The sequence below is a fragment of the Lissotriton vulgaris genome, chromosome 12 (assembly GCF_964263255.1).
Source record: "Lissotriton vulgaris chromosome 12, aLisVul1.2, whole genome shotgun sequence".
In the NCBI taxonomy this organism is placed as follows: Eukaryota; Metazoa; Chordata; class Amphibia; order Caudata; family Salamandridae; genus Lissotriton; species Lissotriton vulgaris.
The window spans coordinates 493,505,055-493,524,418 of record NC_141700.1 but is presented as its reverse complement, the minus strand read 5'-3'; the positions used below and the strand labels follow the sequence as shown (position 1 = coordinate 493,524,418).

Genomic DNA, 19,364 nt, shown 5'->3' with positions numbered 1-19,364 from the left:
TGCAGACACACAGACAGGCTGACACTGCACGCACACAGACGGACACTGCAGGCACACACACAGACAGACGGACCACGGACACTGCAGGCAGGCAGACAGCCGATCACCGCAGGCACACAGACAGACGGACATTGCAATCAGTTTCGTCTGAATTAGATCAGAGCTGTGGGAAACGGCACCTCCCAAACACACACTCACACACGCGGGGCGGGCAGCTGTGCTCCTGTTACGACCCACGGCGGTGGGATACTGTGAACACTGCATAGAGCAATGTTTTCCGGAAAAGACTACAATTCCCATGATTCTCGGGGGAGAGCGACGCGTCTGGCTATGACGTCAATTCACGGAAGTCTCAAGACGGAGTGAATCCCGCATCGCCTTGCCGTTTATTCTGGTTCCGGAATGCTGTCACGGTAGGATACCAATTCCCGGAGTGTGGCTGCGTATCCTTTTCAGTTCCCACTGTGTATCTTTCTTGTGTCCTGCAGTAACGGGTTCCGCTCGGGGGAATTCTCCTCTTAGCGGGTAACGGAGCCTTTTTCCAGTGGCTTCGTGATTGTGGACCCGTTGTTCTTGCTTCCTGATTTTCCCTTGACTGTGTAAGGCTCCTGTGTGTAATCTTTTGTTGCAGGGAGGTTTACAGACTGCCGCTATTACTGTTGACATTTGGTAGAGTTACCACGGGCAGTGGCAGCTTCTCGTGTTATTATTTTGGTTGACACCATCGGCAGAGATTGTGTATCTGCTGGGGTGATTGAAAGAACATCTATTTAACGAACTGGAAGGCAGCATTACTTGGTTGGACAATTTCACATATATATATATATGCTCGCTGGTTCAGGACCTAAACAGCAGTGTATAACAACTTTGCTCATTAAGGCTTCGGGTGACGTAACCCAGAAGTCTTTTCTCTTTGTGGTCTTGAGGAAGCAAAATCCTATTATCGCTGTTTTACTTTTCTTTACACAACAGGGGTATAATGAGCTTCGCCTGGCTGGCTGTTTTCCATTCTGCCCTCTGTTGAAGAACCTACATTAAGCAACGATGGTATGTGAATAATACCATAGGATGATATTGCTGTATTACCGTGCATTCATTTAATACGCATTGTCTTGTATTTTAGGATTGTGCTGTTGTATTCTACACTTTGATGGCCAGGCAAAGCCTACCCTTTCCTACCCTCCAGGTAACTAGTGTTTAGCTACAGGACGGTATAGACGGAGTAGTTTCTGTCCTGTAACTCCAGTTCTGTAGTAGGGGTATCTCTGTTATAGTCATAATCTAGTGAATAGTCCCGCCCATGTGCGCGGACCCCGGAGCAATCAAAAATAATCTCTTAAGCTGTCAAAACATGCAGACCTGCATAGACACTTAAGAGAGAATTTAAAGACAGATAATGCAGCCTATATCCACAGGCTACACTGTCCAATACTTCAACTGGAAATTCCACCAAAAACCACAACAGCACAGCCTGTCCAGGGTTTTCCACAGAGAAAAACCTTGCTTTGAACAGCAAAACCCTCTGGAATGATAGAGAGGAAGGAGTGGACAGACAAGCCCCATAGGCTGCCATTATGTGGCTCAAAACAGGATACTGTGCCTTTAAGAGAACTTCCCAGAAGCCTCACAGTATCCCAGAATGCAGTGCAGGTCCCTTTCACCTTCAGTTCTTTTTGAAGGCGTAACACGCCAGACCTGTAGCATTCCTTACATGAATATCTCTCTCCACCGGGGAGGAGGGCGGGCGCTTATGACTATAACAGAGATACCCCTACTACAGAACTGGAGTTACAGGACAGAAACTACTCCTTCTGTAGTAGGGGATCTCTGTGTATAGTCATAATCTAGTGAATAGAATGGCAAGCCCATCCCCACACCAAAGCGGCGGTGGAGAAATGAGAAATAACACCACTATTGTGCGAACAAATTTCGCAGCGAAGCCTGCCCAACCTGAGCATCTGCCCTGGTATCAGTGTCCAGACAGTAATGCTAAGCCAAGGTAAGGACCGTCTTCCAAGTGGCGGCCATGCAGATTTCTGCAATCGGAACATTAAGCAGCAAAGCAGTCGCGGCAGCTATGCCCCTGGTGGAATGAGCCTTCGGTTTACCTCCTAAGGTCGTATTAGTCTGTCGGTAACACAATAGTGTACAGGACACAATCCACCTAGAGATGGACTCTTTTGAGGTAGCAAAACCGGTCCAGACTGATTCATAATTGTCAAACAATTGATCTGAACCACGAATATCTCTGGTTTTAGCCAGCTAAAATTCCAACACCCTCCTAACATCCAGGGAATGTAGGGACCTTCCCGCTGGAGATGCCGGATTCTGAACAAACGCAGGCAAAGTTATTGTCTGATTGACATGAAAACCAGAAAGAACCCTAGGAAGACATTTAGGGTGAGTATGTGTAACAACCTCAGCAGCATGAAATACAGTATAAGGTCCTTGGCAACACAACGCCTGAATACCACTCCCCCTGCGGGCCGATGTGATGGCCACGAGGAACGCCGCCTTCCAGGACAGATGCTGCAACGAAGCCCTATGAATAGGTTCAAAAGGCTCCTACATCAATCTGGACAGCACCACATTCAATTCCCATGAAGGCGAAGGAAGCCAGACAGGAGGGAATGCTTTCTTCCAGCCTTCCAAAAAATCTTTGATCACAGGGATCTGGAAGAAGGAAGTCTGAAGGGCATTTCCTGTAGGCAGTCAGCGCAGCAATATGAACCGTAATGGAGTAGACATTAAGGCCCGACTGCGCCAGGCGTAGAAGATACAGAAGGAAGACATCTTCCTTACACGTCGACAGGGCATGGTCCCTGGACTTGCACCAGATGCAAAAACTTCTTTCACTATTAAGCAGAAGAAGCCCTAGTGGAAGGATGCTTAGCCTCCTTCAGTATGTCCATACAAACTTCTGGTAGATTCAAATGGCCATATCACACTATCTCAGGAGCCATGCAGCCAAACTCAAAGACGAGAGGTTGGGGTGCAACGTCTGCCCCCCTGAACTTTGCGAGAAGGTCCGGCCTGCAAGGCCTCCGTATGAGAGGACGGAGAGACCGGTGAAGCAGGTCCGTGAACCACCACTGTCTGGGCCACTCCGGGACAATCAGGATCATCCGCGCCCTGGACTGGGACAGCTTGATGAACACCGCCGGAATCAAGGGAAAGGGTGGAAAAGCGTACAGAAAGCCGTTCGACCAGTTAATCCAGAACGCATTCCCCAGCTTCCCCACAGGCAGTACCTGGAGGCGAAGTCTCGGCATTCGCCGAAGACTTCTCCTAGTACTTCGTCGTTTATGACCCACTCAAGGCTGTCCTGAATCAGTCTGCTCAGCACGTCTGCCCGAGCATTCTGCACACCCGGCAGATGGGTAGCCGTTAGAGTCAGTCGCCAGATCGCCCGCGCCTCCTGCGACAGAGTGCGCGATCTCGAACCCCCCTGCTTGTTGAGGTAATACATTGTGGTCAAATTGTCCGTCTGTACAAGCAGAGAGTTGGACTGGAAGGACGGAAGAAACGCCTTCAATGCCAAGGGAACAGCTCTGAGTTCCCAGAAAATGATGGGATACGTGGACTCCATCGGGGACCACGTTCCTTGTATCTGCAAGTCTCCGGAAAGCGCCCCCCAGCCGTGGGGAGACGCATCCGTCACGACAGTCTGTGTGGAAATGTCCTTGTGAAAGGGAACCCCTCTTAGGAGATTCTCCGCTGAACACTACCACTTCAGAGACTGAAGAGCACGCAGAGACAGTCGTATCTTGTCGCCCAAGGATCCTTTCCTCTAATCCCACTGATCCTCCAAGCACTCCTGCAAAGGCCTCATGAGCAGCCGTGCGTGTGGCGTGAGGAACATACAAGAGGCCACCGACCCCAGTAGAGAAGACACCGCCTCCACTACCGTAGATGGGGCGGTCACAAGAGCCTGAGCCTTCCCAAGGGGAGACAATCGACTCTCCACCGAAGGAGACACGCTTGCTGACAGCGTATTGACGGAGGCTCTCAAGTACTGTATGCACTGGACCGGAATGGGGACAGACTCGGACATGTTGATGTGCAACCCCAGCTCGTTCCAGAGAACGCACGTCCTCCTGAAGTGCGCCTGAGCTTCCGAGAAGGAGGAGGCCCTGATCAACCAATCGTCCAGGCACGGTTAGAGAAGCCACCTCGTTTTCCCACAGGCGTGCAGCTACCACTGCCAGCACTTCGAGAATAGTCTGGGCGCAGACTTCAGCCCGACTAGCAGTACTGAGTGCTGATAATGATGGGCGCAGACCTGGAATCGCAGGAACTTCCTGTGTGCAATGAGCACATGGGAGTATGCATCCCGTAGATCTATGGCACCAAGCCAATCTCCCTGTTGCAGCAGAGCATAAACCTGATGCAACGACAGCATGCGAAACCCCTCTGCTGCGAATTCACTTGTTTGCTTGTCGCAAATCCAGAATGGGCCGGAACTCGTTCCTGTCCTTCTCACGAACCAGAAGAACCGGGAGTACAGACCTCTCCTCTTTTGAGACAGAGGTACGTCCTCTATCGCCCTTGTCCTAGACAGGATAACGGCCTCTGCTTAGAGCTCGCACCGCTGAAACCGCGAGCCGACCGGAGGAAGTGCTGGAGGAGGGCCGATGAACCGAAGACTGACTTAGACCCAGCCGGCCTTTGTTCGCCGAGGAGCCACAAGCTCTCCCGCGTATGCGCACAATATACTTGTAAAGCATTAACTGGCGGCCCGGGACCACCGGCAAGTCCTGGGAGGAAAAACGCCGCTAGAAAGGGCAGAAGGCCTCAGGCCGTTCTCCATGCCCCACACCTACAGCCGTCCAAAATTCTCTGATTCAGACTTCATGCGGGCCACTCGCTACTCTCATGGCCACCCAAGGGTCGCCCAAAGAACGGGAGAGTAGAAGCACACTGCTGAGCCGCAGGCTGCAGAGACGTCAGGCAAATAGAAGTATGGCAACGTAGGACAAACCCACAATACCTGGGGGTCGGTAGGAGAGAAAAACTTCGCTCCGACACCGATGCCTAGATCAGAAACTATCAGGCCCATTAGACCACCTCTTGTAAGGCTTCCCTCCTGTCTCACGGCAGAGGAACCACAAATCGGTGAAGAAAACCCCCCCCACAGAGGGATCTCACAACAACGGTCCAACAACCGCGGGCCACAGCGCGAGGCCTACATGCCGCCACCCCTGCGACCAAGTCAGGAGCACGGTCGGAGCCAGAACCTCCTGCCAGGCGGTAGTGGACGAAAGGTAAGCCCCGCCAACCAGTAAAGAGTCGGAGAGGGACTCCCCGTACTCATGGCAGACGCATCCCTGGCATCAAGGCACGGAGGTTCGCAGACTGAGGGGCAAAAGGCCCCTGGGGTGGTGGACGGAAGAGGGAACCGAGGGGATTCTGAAACATCCCCGGTGGTCTCACCAGTAGTGGTTGAGCAGGAGGCGACCTAGCAGCCGTGCAGGCATGCAAGCACTCAAAACTAAGCAAAAGGGCAAACGTCCCTCGTGTACACGTGGTGAGTAACCACAAACTCCCCATCAGAAGGGTTCCTCGACGCTGATCAACTGCACTGCGTCGTGAGTGGAAGGTGCAGGGAACACAAAGTCCCCTTACGACGGGAGGCTCACCAAGGAGCGAGGCCTGGAACCAGACCCAGGCGTCAAGAGCCGGCAGTACTCTGCGGCTGTAACCCATGACGACGACCTCACTACGACGTCACCATCACTAAGACAGTGACTGTCTCTATGACAACCAACACTCAGGCGTCAAAATGTCACTAGGTGTCAACCAAGGAGACGCCGAGCCATCCCTAACGGTGACGTCCTGACCCAACGGAAGAGGGCAGAGCCCAAGTGACCAATGCCCCAAAAGGAGCATCACTGCTCCATGACGTTGAGCCTCACCGCTCCATGACGTCTAGCCTCACTGTCCCATGACGTCGAGCATCCCTGCCCCATGACGTCGAGCATCCCTGCCCCATGACGTCGAGCATCACCGCTCCATGACGTCGAGCATCACCGCTCCATGACGTCGAGCAACACTGCTCCATGACGTCGAGGCACCCCATGACGTCGGGGAACCCCATGACGTCGAGGTACTCCATGACATAGAGACACTCCATGACGTCGACGTCGAGACACTCCATGACGTCGACGTCGAGACACTCCATGACGTCGACGTTGAGACACTCCATGACGTCGACGTCGAGACACTCCATGACGTCGACGTCGAGACACTCCATGACGTCGACGTCGAGACACTCCATGCTCGAGGCCCTTCACGACGTCGAGGCACCTCATGACGTCGAGGCACTTCATGGCGTCGACGTCGAGGTACTCCATGACGTCGACGTCGAGGTACTCCATGACGTCGACGTCGAGGTACTCCATGACGTCGAGGTAATCCATGACGTCGAGGCACCCCATGACGTCGACGTCGAGGCACCCCATGACGTCGACGTCGAGGCACCCCATGACGTCGACGTCGAGGCACCCCATGACGTCGACGTCGAGGCACTCCATGACGTCGACGTCGAGGCACTCCATGACGTCGACGTCGAGGCACTCCATGACGTCGACGTCGAGGCACTCCATGACGTCGACGTCGAGGCACTTCATGACGTCGACGTCGAGGCACTTCATGACGTCGACGTCGAGGCACTCCATGACGTCCAGGCAATCCACGTGCCGACTGGAACCGCGTCATAGCTCAGACGTGCCCTTACTGGGGATAACCCCAGAGATTACAGCATGGGACTCGGTAGAGGACCTACCCTCACCTCACCCAGAGGCTGAAGATGCCTTCAAACTCCTCTGTTTGAAACCTGGAAGCCGAAGCCCCCTAGAAAAGAAGGTACAGAGAAGACAGGTGTCCAAAGACACAGGCAAGCACAGAGAACAAACCCTGTGAGCTTCAGCTTTGGCCTTCAGTTCAGCTGCAGACAAAGCACATGTCAGACTAGAAATAGTCTAAAGACAAAAAGACTGCAGAAATTCTGCCAAAAAACCACAGCAGAATGCAGATAAAGGCCAAAGACGTCGAGTGAAGCTACAAAAATCCAAAAATATCACAAAAATAGTAAAGAAAAAGCTCAGAAAAGAAGAGCTAATGCTCCAGGGTCCTGCTAGCAGGAGCCGGAAAAAAGAACTGAAGGTGAAAGGGACCTGCACTGCATTCTGGGATACTGTGAGGCTTCTGGGAAGTTCTCTTAAAGGCACAGTATCCTGTTTTGAGCCACATAATGGCAGCCTATGGGGCTTGTCTGTCCACTCCTTCCTCTCTATCATTCCAGAGGGTTTTGCTGTTCAAAGCAAGGTTTTTCTCTGTGGAAAACCCTGGACAGGCTGTGCTGTTGTGGTTTTTGGTGGAATTTCCAGTTGAAGTATTGGACAGTGTAGCCTGTGGATATAGGCTGCATTATCTGTCTTTAAATTCTCTCTTAAGTGTCTATGCAGGTCTGCATGTTTTGACAGCTTAAGAGATTATTTTTGATTGCTCCGGGGTCCGCGCACATGGGCGGGACTATTCACTAGATTATGACTATACACAGAGATCCCCTACTACAGAATAGAGAATTACAAGAGGTTAGGTTATACAGGTATGCATGGCAGGTTGTGATTATTGAATCTTGTTCTCATTTCAGCTTCTCCGCCCTCCCGTTCCTGCCCTGCAGTTCCTGTTATCCCTCGCTTGATCACCACTGTGAGTCTGTTTATTGTCAGACCCAGAGGTTATCGAGAGGTGGAACCCTTTTTGGCATCGTACCATCCTGAGGACATTGGGACCTGACAGAATAAACGGCCCAAGAATTTAGTCCTCCCGGTAGTACGATATCATGTCCACCCTCGAAGACATAATGGAAGCTTTGGCCCTGGTGCAGGCTGAGTTACAGGCTTCCAGGACTGAAACTGCAACATTGCAAGCACAGGTGGATAGAATGAGTAGAAACCCTTTCAATGCAGGCACCCAGCCCGCTTCCTCCGTGGTAGTGGAAGTCCCCGCCCCGATACCATTGGCCCCTCCAGAACGATTCCATGGGGATAGTGATAAAGTGCAGGTATTTCTCACTCAAGTCCTTCTACACTTTTCATGCAAACCTAAGGTCTTTAACACTAACCATGCAAGGGTGGCCTTTCTCATATCTTATTTGGGTGGGGATGCGGCTCAATGGGCGGTACCACTAGTAAAGAGAGACGATCCTTTGTTAAGGGATTGGGAGGCTTTTAAGTCAGATTTCGAGAAAACCTTTAACCGTAGGTCGGCCACCTTGTCTGCAGATAGGGACCTGCTGGGGTTAAGACAAGGAAATAGGGATCTGATAACATACCTTAATGACTTTAGGAGGTTAATTGCTGAAACTGACTGGCCTGAAAATAAGCGCTTAGCCATCTTTTACAACGGATTGACTGGCGAGATGAAAGACGTCCTGGCCCAAATAGACCCCCAGCCCAGTAATTGCGAGGATATGATTAGCTTGGTGTTGAGGTTGGATCATCGCCTCAGTGATCGAAGGGGAGAAACTCGGCGAAAGGACAAGACCATGTCCAGTTATGAGCACTCCAGAACAACAGAAGCAACGTCCGCAGCAAAACCCGAGCCCATGGAAATAGGAGCAGTTAGATCCCCTCTGACGGCGGAGGAAAGAGAATATCGAAGAAAGAGGGGATTGTGTTTATATTGTGGCAGGAAGGGGCACTTCATACGGGAATGCCCAACGAGGACAAAAACCCGGTATGAAAATCGGAAGGTGTCTGTTCTGTCTTCCGATCAGAAGGCGGGAAACGAGAAGGCTTGAAGAGGAATGAAGGGTGCCCTTCAAGTAAGTTGTATATCCCTTCTTTGGATAGAAACAGCACAAAAGAAGCTATACATTTCTATGTGGATATAGGTGTGGACATACGGGAGGAAAGGATATGGATCAGAGCAATGTTAGACTCGGGGGCGACTGGTTGTTTCATGGATCAGGCCACAGCCAGTAGTCTAGGTCTGGAACTGCAAGAGAAGGAAACCCCTGAAGCAGTGTTTGCGGTAGATGGTTGGAAGTTGAATTCCGGACCTATTCGGTTACAAACCAAGGAACTCTGTATGTCCATGGGTGTAGAACATCAGGAGAGGTTGTTCTTCAACATTATTCACGCACCGCAGTATGGGGTGATTCTTGGACTCCCTTGGCTGAGGAAACACAATCCCGCAATAGATTGGGAAAATCAGGTTCTACATTTTTCATCGGAGTTCTGCCAGAGGAATTGCTATCCGATAACACTAAGTCCTGCTATAGGTTTGGCTAGCATCCATCATATTGCCACGGCAGTTGAACATGATGTGGAACTCCCGGCTGAATATCAAGACTTGGCAGAGGTATTTAGTGAGACAAAAGCGGAAACTTTACCACCTCACAGACCGTATGATTGCCAAATAGATTTAATTCCTGGGGCTAAAATACCAGCAGGACGAGTGTATGCTCTGACGGAACCAGAGACTCTGCATCTCCGTTCATACTTGGATAAGCTGTTAGAGCTCGGATTCATCAGGGAATCTAAGTCCCCGGCCGCCTCTCCGTTATTCTTCATCCCAAAGGCCAATGGTGATCTTCGAGCCTGTGCTGACTACAGAGCATTGAACGCCATTACGGTGAAGAATAAATATCCTCTTCCTTTAATCAATGTATTACTAGAGCAGGTGAAGGATGCAGTGATATTCACACGGCTAGACCTAAAGGGAGCTTACCACTTAGTCCGAATGAGAACCGGGGATGAGTGGAAGACAGCCATTAAGACACGTTTTGGGCTATACGAATATTTAGTGATGCCCTTTGGGCTGTGTAACGCTCCGGCAGCCTTCCAGTTCTTTTTGGATGACGTTCTGAAGGAGTACTTGGATCGCTTCGTCGTTGTATATATAGACGACATCTTGATTTACTCCTCCACCACAAAACAACATACGGGTCATGTGAAGGCAGTACTACGTACTTTATTGGAGCATCGACTATACTGTAAGCTCAGTAAGTGTGAGTTTAACACTACCTCAGTGGAATTTCTAGGGGTCATGCTCACACCACAGGGCCAGGAGATGTCCGAAAGGAAGATTTTGGCAGTAAAAGAGTGGCCTACACCCAAAACCGTAAGAGACATCCAGTGCTTCATTGGGTTTGCGAATTTCTATCGCAGGTTTATCGAAAACTTCTCTGCTATGGCCTGCCCTATGACGAGACTATTAAAGAAGAAGGTGGCATTTGTTTGGACAGAAGAAGCCCAACGAAGTTTCGATGAGCTGAAGAAAGCCTTTGTTTCGGCACCTGTACTGATACATGCAGACCCTAGCAAGCCTTTTATAGTGGAAGCTGACGCTTCGGATGTAGCTGTAGGAGCGGTGTTATCGCAACGCCATTCTGACACGGGCCAGTTGCATCCAGTGGGGTATCTATCTCGTACGCTAAATCAGGCTGAACGAAACTATGTAATAGCAGAGAAGGAACTACTGGCGATAAGAACAGCTTTTCTGGAATGGAGGCATCATCTCATGGGTGCTAGACATGCTGTAACCGTTTATACGGACCATCGCAATTTACAGTACATGGCTGCAGCACTCCACTTAACGCCTAGACAGATGCGATGGATGATGCATTTCGCAGAATACGATTTCATCGTGACCTACAGGCCGGGAAAGGATAACCGAAAGGCAGATGCATTATCACGACAGTACACTAAAATGGACCCTGCAGACAGAAAGGAAGAGGCCATCATCAACCCAGAGAAGGTTATAGGTGTCACTTGTACCCAGATGTTTCTACGCAGCGTTCTTAGAAATGTACAGAGAGAGGAATGGAAGAAATGGTTACAAGCACATAAAGAGTGGACAATGGTGCAGGGTCTCCCCATGCGAAAGAAACAGTTGCTATTACCCATCCAGGCCCTACGGAAGCAAGTGTTTCAGTGGTGTCACAATGCGCCTTGTGCAGGACATAACGGCAACAGCAAGACACTTGAGCGGATACAAAGACAATTCTGGTGGCCAAACATCAAAAAAGACGTGACGAATTGGGTGGCGGAGTGTCCGGTTTGCAGCCAGATGAAAACGTTGCATACAAAACAGTCAGGTTTATTACAGCCTCTCCCCACGCCTGATGTTCCATGGGAATGCATCTCAATGGACTTTGTGGTAGGCATGCCAGTAGATCAGGGGTGTACCGTCATCCTAGTGGTAGTGGATTATCTGACCAAAATGGCGCATTTTATTGCATGCAAGAAAGTACCTTCTGCTAGTGTGTTGGCGCATCTAATCCTCCAAAACATAGTGAGGTTGCATGGGTTACCCAGAGTGATTATATCTGACAGGGGCAGTCAGTTTACGGCCAGATTCTGGAAAACGTGGTGTAAGGCTTTAGGTATAACATCCAGTACATCCACGAGTTTCCATCCTCAAACAGATGGGCAGACAGAAAGGGCAAATCAAACCTTGAAACAATATTTGAGATGCTACGTGGATGTCACTAATGAGGATTGGGTGGGTCGGTTATGGTTGGCTGAAATAGCTTATAACAGCGCTGTTCATGGGTCCACAAAACATGCCCCTTTCTACTGCACATATGGCTTTCATCCTAATTTCACTCCGTTCCATCACCCAGCTTCCGCTTCCCCTGTCCCCGAGGTTCAGGAAAGGGTGCAGAATCTCCAGGAGACCTGGCTGAAGGTTAAGGGGCACCTAGCACAAGCCAAGGCAAAGTATAAAACCTACGTAGACAAGCACAGACAGATTGGTCCAGTGTACAAAAAAGGTGACTATGTATGGTTATCCACAAAGAACATACGATTCAGGAGGTACAGTATATTCAATCCTAAATACATAGGTCCTTACAAAGTTCTTAAACTGGTGAATCCTGTGGTGGTGAAATTGGCTTTACCTTCATCCTTGCGAATACATCCAGCATTTCATGTATCACTAGTCAAACCCACGAGTGTAGGTAAAAAGATCAGGCCTTCTCCTGTTGAGGTCAATGGTGAGGAAGAGCATGAAGTGAGGGGTATTGTGGATTCCAAGATCTATCGCACCAGATTGTGGTATCTAGTGGCTTGGAAGGGGTACGGAAATGAAGAGAATTCGTGGGAGCCTGCATCAGGTGTTCATGCTCCCAAGTATGTTCGCCTGTTTCACAAACGTTTCCCCCACAAGCCATGTCTCTGTCAGTGTTCTTCTGGGGAGGGATGTACAGTTACGACCCACGGCGGTGGGATACTGTGAACACTGCATAGAGCCATGTTTTCCGGAAAAGACTACAATTCCCATGATTCTCGGGGGAGAGCGACGCGTCTGGCTATGACGTCAATTCACGGAAGTCTCAAGACGGAGTGAATCCCGCATCGCCTTGCCGTTTATTCTGGTTCCGGAATGCTGTCACGGTAGGATACCAATTCCCGGAGTGTGGCTGCGTATCCTTTTCAGTTCCCACTGTTTCCTTCCTTCGTGTATCTTTCTTGTGTCCTGCAGTAACGGGTTCCGCTCGGGGGAATTCTCCTCTTAGCGGGTAACGGAGCCTTTTTCCAGTGGCTTCGTGATTGTGGACCCGTTGTTCTTGCTTCCTGATTTTTCCCTTGACTGTGTAAGGCTCCTGTGTGTAATCTTTTGTTGCAGGGAGGTTTACAGACTGCCGCTATTACTGTTGACATTTGGTAGAGTTACCACGGGCAGTGGCAGCTTCTCGTGTTATTATTTTGGTTGACACCATCGGCAGAGATTGTGTATCTGCTGGGGTGATTGAAAGAACATTTATTTAACGAACTGGAAGGCAGCATTACTTGGTTGGACAATTTCACATATATATATATATGCTCGCTGGTTCAGGACCTAAACAGCAGTGTATAACAACTTTGCTCATTAAGGCTTCGGGTGACGTAACCCAGAAGTCTTTTCTCTTTGTGGTCTTGAGGAAGCAAAATCCTATTATCACTGTTTTACTTTTCTTTACACAACAGGGGTATAATGAGCTTCGCCTGGCTGGCTGTTTTCCATTCTGCCCTCTGTTGAAGCCCCTACATTAAGCAACGATGGTATGTGAATAATACCATAGGATGATATTGCTGTATTACCGTGCATTCATTTAATACGCATTGTCTTGTATTTTAGGATTGTGCTGTTGTATTCTACACTTTGATGGCCAGGCAAAGCCTACCCTTTCCTACCCTCCAGGTAACTAGTGTTTAGCTACAGGACGGTATAGACTAGAGAATTACAAGAGGTTAGGTTATACAGGTATGCATGGCAGGTTGTGATTATTGAATCTTGTTCTCATTTCAGCTTCTCCGCCCTCCCGTTCCTGCCCTGCAGTTCCTGTTATCCCTCGCTTGATCACCACTGTGAGTCTGTTTATTGTCAGACCCAGAGGTTATCGAGAGGTGGAACCCTTTTTGGCATCGTACCATCCTGAGGACATTGGGACCTGACAGCTCCACTATTAAGGGCATCTCGCAGGAGCTAACTGCAAACTTAATTACTGTTTAACTCACCACAAGATGCGTGCCAGCATTTACCGTCTCCAGCGCCTACGATTAAAAGGCTCCACCAGCCATAAACTATTCTTGGAGAGGGCGACGCGCACAATGATGGCGGCATCCCTAACTCAATGAAAACGCGAATTTCTCGACCATAATCATTTTCAAACCTACTATTCACATAATACCCACCCGTCCTAGAACCAACGGAAGAAAGCATTGAGCCCCTTCCTGTGCTAAATAAAGTGTTCCGTCCGTACCGGAAGGGGCTGAGATGCTCGGTCAAACTAAAAAAAAAAACGTGCTACCGGAGGGCGGTTCTTCATGTCCACAAAAGCGAGGCAGACGGAGAGTGAAAGGGGAGGGGGGGGCGGGAACGGGCACACGGGGAGGGGGGCTGACCGTGAAAACACATTTATAAAACAAAATGCTCACAAGGAACAGGGCTCCACTGGGAACAGGCAAAAAGCACTCACGCAAGCAGGAAGGCGGGTGCCGGTTCAATGCCGGACCAGATTCGGGGGCGTTCCCGAGGGCTTTTGGCTGACGTAGCATGACGTCGCCAAAAGCCAAAAAATATCGGGAACGCCCCCGAATCTGGTCCGAGATTGACGGACGGAGCCCTTTCCCAATGGCTAGCCTCCATTTATGGAGCTAGCCAATTGGAGGAGGGGGCGTATACCCGACCCACACACACAACTCAAAAGGTTTTTTGGCGCATGCGCAAAGCGCATCGCCAGCCAAAACATAAAAAGGGCGACCACCAAAGTCCGGCCTGCTATCGGCCCATATCACTTTTGGATTCCCTCAGTAAAACCGTTGGACGAATCCTTTTAGACCGTCTCCAGACCTGGGTCTCTGACAATAAGATACTATCGGATTTACAATATGGGTTCCGAGAAGGTCTGGGTACGGTCGACCAGACTTTGAACTTAGCCCTATTAATAGGGAAGTATGTTTCAGCGAAGGGAGGAGCCCTGCATATGGTCTATGTAGACCTAACTGCAGCCTTCGACTGTGTTAGTCATTCAAAGTTGTGGGCGATAATTTTAGACATGGGGGTAGATCCCCAGTTGGTGAATTTCCTAAGAGAGCTTTACTCAGATGCATTTGCCAGGGTAAGATATGGGGTAGAGGGAGAGCTGACCAAGCCATTCAGTATAGAGAGGCGGGTCAGGCAGGGGTGTGTTCTGGCCCCCTTCCTATTCATACTGTATACTAATGGGTTAGAGCACAAGATGATCAACGAGAGCCCAGATTTACCATCAATACGGCGTCGTCCTATACCGGCACTTTTATCCGCCGATGACGCCGTTGTTCTGGCCAGAACTCCAGTACAGCTACAACGCTCGCTAAACACCTACTGCAAATTTATGCAGTCCCTGAATCTTAAAATTAACATAAAAAAGGCATTCACAATGCATATTGATCGGGAACAAATAAAACAAAAAGCAAAGCTATATTTGTTAACAACTCTAGATTAGAGACCACAACTTCTTACCCTTATTTAGGGATCCTAATAGACAATAAGATAAACTGGGTAAAGGCAATTCAAGTTAGGAAATTATCTTTTTTAAGGACTACGAAAGCGCTGGTGGCTTTTGCTCAAAAGCTAGGCAAGAGATCGCCCGAAGAGATGTTGAAGATATATCAGTCAAAATGCACCAGTGTAGCCAGTTATGGTTCAGGGCTATGGGGCTACTTAAATACTGAAGCATTACAGAAGGTAGAGAAGTCTTTTATTAGATACCTTTTGTTAGTCCCCCAAAGCACAACGACATATGGCTGCCACCTAGAACTAAGACTGGACCACATAGCAGATATCATAAAGATCCAGCCCATAATGCTGTGGCGGCGTATCTGGAACACTGAACAGAGTGAGTTAACCCGTTCCCTTATAGAGGAATGCATGCTACTTGATAACAGTCAAAAGACCAGAAGGTTAGCTTACGTAAAGTCCTTTTTTAATGATCTAGGCTAGCAGAGATATTTTACTCACCCAGCTACTATCTCTGAAATACCCAGAAAAGAGCTAAAAAGGATCTCTCTTCTTCATCTGGGCGCCCTTTGATTGGTTCAAGAAATAGGAAAGCCTTTAGTTCAACATCTGCTGACCATCCAAACCACCTTCTTGATTCAGCCATATCTGAAGTACAACTTAACCCAATTTGAGAAATTTTTGCTTACGCAACTCAGACGAACTGTATTTCACAGGATAGTCTCGTTTCCAAAGCAGAACGACTGGACTAAGAATTTGCCACCATGTCCGTGTGACAACAACTCGCCACAATCTTCAATCCACGTCTCCCTATTCTGTAAATTCTACGATGCTCCATGTAGACGATGGATCCTTCCAGTATTGAGACAACTGGATCCTGTCGACCAGCATTTCTAGCACTTTTGATGTTAGAAAATGAACTATATGCTAAATCCACTGCCTGCTTTTAAAATGTTGTGTAAATCATCGTCCTAATCTTAATTAACTAATGCTTGTCGCATTTTTTAACTATACAATGTATTTTTTTTTTTAAATGATTTTAACTGGAATTACGTTAAATTTGTTCTTTTATGGTTTTTCTCGAATAATGAAAACCGAATAAAGACTATTGACTGACTGACTGAATGTAGGGCAGCAAATGTGGTTTTGATCACAGGACAGATCTGGGAGCACAGACAACAGAATTGCATAATGTTCTTTTCCCCTAAAGTGGTTGCATTGTCAATGCTTACGTGATAAAGTCCATGAAGCTAGCCAGAGGCTCATAGGACTGGTTTCTCATGTGCCGGAACTCCACCACCATCTTCTCTTTCAGCTTGTCATCAATAACGGAGACCGCTAGGGGAGAAGCCTCATTAGCTAGGAAGCTGCCATAATCCGTACTCTGCAGGTGCAGTTTCAAATCTGCAAATCAAAATACATACATTGAACTACATAAAATGTGACCCACTGAAGTAGGGCAGTGCTGTGCGAATATATTTTTAGATTTTGGGGTAAAAAAACACCAAATATACAAAAGCTTATCGAATAGGGCAATGATTGAGTTACACAAGCATATTCAAAGCCGATCTTAATATGAAGAGGAGTAGTCCAAGTTTATATTTGAGCATCCACCATTCATGTCTCTTTTGCTCTGAAATTACACTTAAAATTGAAAACATTATGGGATAGAAGATGGGCACCTTATATCTTGCACTAGTTCACTAAGTAGTGTTATTTAAAGTTATTTGGGGAAAAAACATTCGCAAAATCTTCTTAGCACTAATGCAAGTTAGAAACAACTGCTACAATAGGAGAAAACAATTAATTCAGGAGTTAAACTGAGGTTTCCAGAGTATCTATAACATCAAAAAGTTGGTCTCCGGTCATAAATGGCACATTACAAATCCTATATTATGACAGTGCAAAAACAGACCACAACAGAACACAGCATAGTGTAATATAATGCAGCAGAGTCTAGCCTAAAGAAACATATTATAATACAGTATAGTGTAGTGTTAGATAGCATGGCGTAGTCTTCTACTGGATTACATTGAATAACCTATCACAGTACATAGCACAGCCCAGTACAACACTGTAAACCTTCACAAAACTCTGCACAGCATAGCATAAAGCACCGTAGTGTTGATATATACTGCGTAGCACTGTGTCACATAGCACAGCATAGCGTAGTATGATAGAAAATGACATGCACCATAGCTCAATACAGCATTTCACAGCAGAGCTGAACATAGCACATCATGGCGTAATACAGCAAGTACCTCCATTAAGAATACTACCCCTGTATCCTTCCTGCAGACGTTTGAACAGGCAGCAATAAACCGCGATTCCTGTTTAAAATGTGTCATTGAAATATCATCTCAAAGTGCAACCCAGTGTGGGCAGACCCCTGTTAATGTATACTTTAAACCATGGGTGCCCAACTTGGTTCCAGGAGGGCCGGATACTTTCAGGATTACCACATAACATACATCTGCATTCATTAAATCTACATTGAATTCGTTAACATAGCGGTTAGCCTGAAAACCTGGCGGGGATCTGGCCCTCCTGGATGTACATTGAACACACACAAAAAAATATCATGTTACAGTACACACAAAACTATGCATGCTGCAGGTACAACTGTATAGTAAAGGGGAGTATTTGGGCAAATCAGTAACCATTGGTGGTGGAGTGGCAAGGGTACCATGGTCCCTAATGCAAGTTAAAAAAAACATCATTGGCAAAGCCAATAGTTCTCGGCAATACCCTAGCTACTGGCCTTGTCATTTGAATGTCTTTTAGCCATGTTGTCTAGCAGCAAATATGCTGTTCAGCATGGCTGAAAGTTACTGAAAGCCCAGAATCACAGTTTTTTGAGCCAAAGCAAGGTCTCTTCGCCCCCATGTTGAGTTTATTATCCAGCCCCTCGCAACACAAAACAAGCATTTACAATGCAATGGTTTTGCCTTTGTTAAAGTTAGAGCTATTGGCATTGCTCTTGACATTATTTTTAATAAATAACATAAATAAATGGCATTGTCATTTACAATGCCAATAGCTTAATCGCTCGCAAATGCATGACCTCTTGCATTTTACACCCACACAGAGCCACACACGCAAAGCCACCCACACACACAGAGTCACCCACTGAATCTGCACTCTGAATCTGCACTCTGAATCTGCACTCTGAATCTGCACTCTGAATCTGCACTCTGAATCTGCACTCTGAACCTGCTAGTATAATGGACTAGCTGTAACCTTCATGCCATGCTTAGCCTACCAGTTGAAGAAGGGCACGAATACTCTTAGAAACCAATAATTTCATACTTAAAAGCGACCATTTCCTCATCTGTCAAATAAAATTGTTATTGCGCATGTATTTTTGTGCAGTATAAAACAGTCTGTTCATTGCCAGCGCTTGTGGATGCGTGTGAGTTCCTTGAAAGCAGACCTGGAAATAAAACTCCTCCCAATAGACCAAGGTCTAGTAAAATGTTACCAGCGCAAGTTGAATTCTGACTGCAACCAATTATCTTCACAGGGATTGTTATGCGTGAAAAATTGGGAGCCGCCCAATGTTTAGGGCATAATTCAGAGCTATGTGGTAATATTCAAGTGCATGTTTTCCCACTTTAAAGCAACCAGTTAAACTCCATCCTGCCTTGTCCCACACTTTGAAGTGTGGGTTCCAAGAAATACTGGTGGCCAAGCTTTACTTGCACCCTGAATGCGCGTAACACTATCCCGCAGAGCCGAGCAGGTGTTAAGAGTTTATACGCTTGTAGAAATAATGCGCTTAGAAGCACCTGTGGAAAATGTAACATTGACTGAATGCTGATTCAGACGCTCTCCGTCCTCGTACAGAAAATTGTTATTGCGCATGTATTTTTGTGCAGTATAAAACAGTCTGTTCATCGAGAGGGACGGAGGGAGGGGGGGGCGGGAGAGGACACGGATGGCGGGAGACACCGGAGCAGGAAGGCGGGTACCGGCAATGCCGGCTGTTCATCGAGAGGGACGGGGGGAGGGGGGCGGGAGAGGACACGGATGGCGGGAGACACCGGAGCAGGAAGGCGGGTGCCGGCAATGCCGGAACAGATTCGGGGGCGTTCCCGGCTTTTGGCAGTCTGTTCATTGCCAGCGCTTGTGGATGCGTGTGAGTTCCTTGAAAGCAGACCTGGAAATAAAACTCCTCCCAATAGCCAAAGGTCTAGTAAAATGTTACCAGCGCAAGTTGAATTCTGACTGCAACCAATTATCTTCACAGGGATTGTTATGCGTGAAAAATTGGGAGCCGCCCAATGTTTAGGGCATAATTCAGAGCTATGTGGTAATGTTCAAGTGCATGTTTTCCCACTTTAAAGCAACCAGTTAAACTCCATCCTGCC

The 19,364-nt window shown here is 48.1% G+C and overlaps 1 protein-coding gene across 1 annotated transcript in view; it reads right to left on the bottom strand.

Moving 5' to 3' along the window:
• Positions 1-19,364, bottom strand: part of ATP6V0D1 (ATPase H+ transporting V0 subunit d1) — a 368,906-nt gene that overhangs the window by 246,382 nt on the left and 103,160 nt on the right. The window contains exon 2 of the mRNA XM_086945246.1: positions 16,227-16,398. Within this exon, the coding sequence (XP_086801372.1) occupies positions 16,227-16,398 (172 nt within the window). The remainder of the gene's footprint in view (positions 1-16,226; positions 16,399-19,364) is intronic.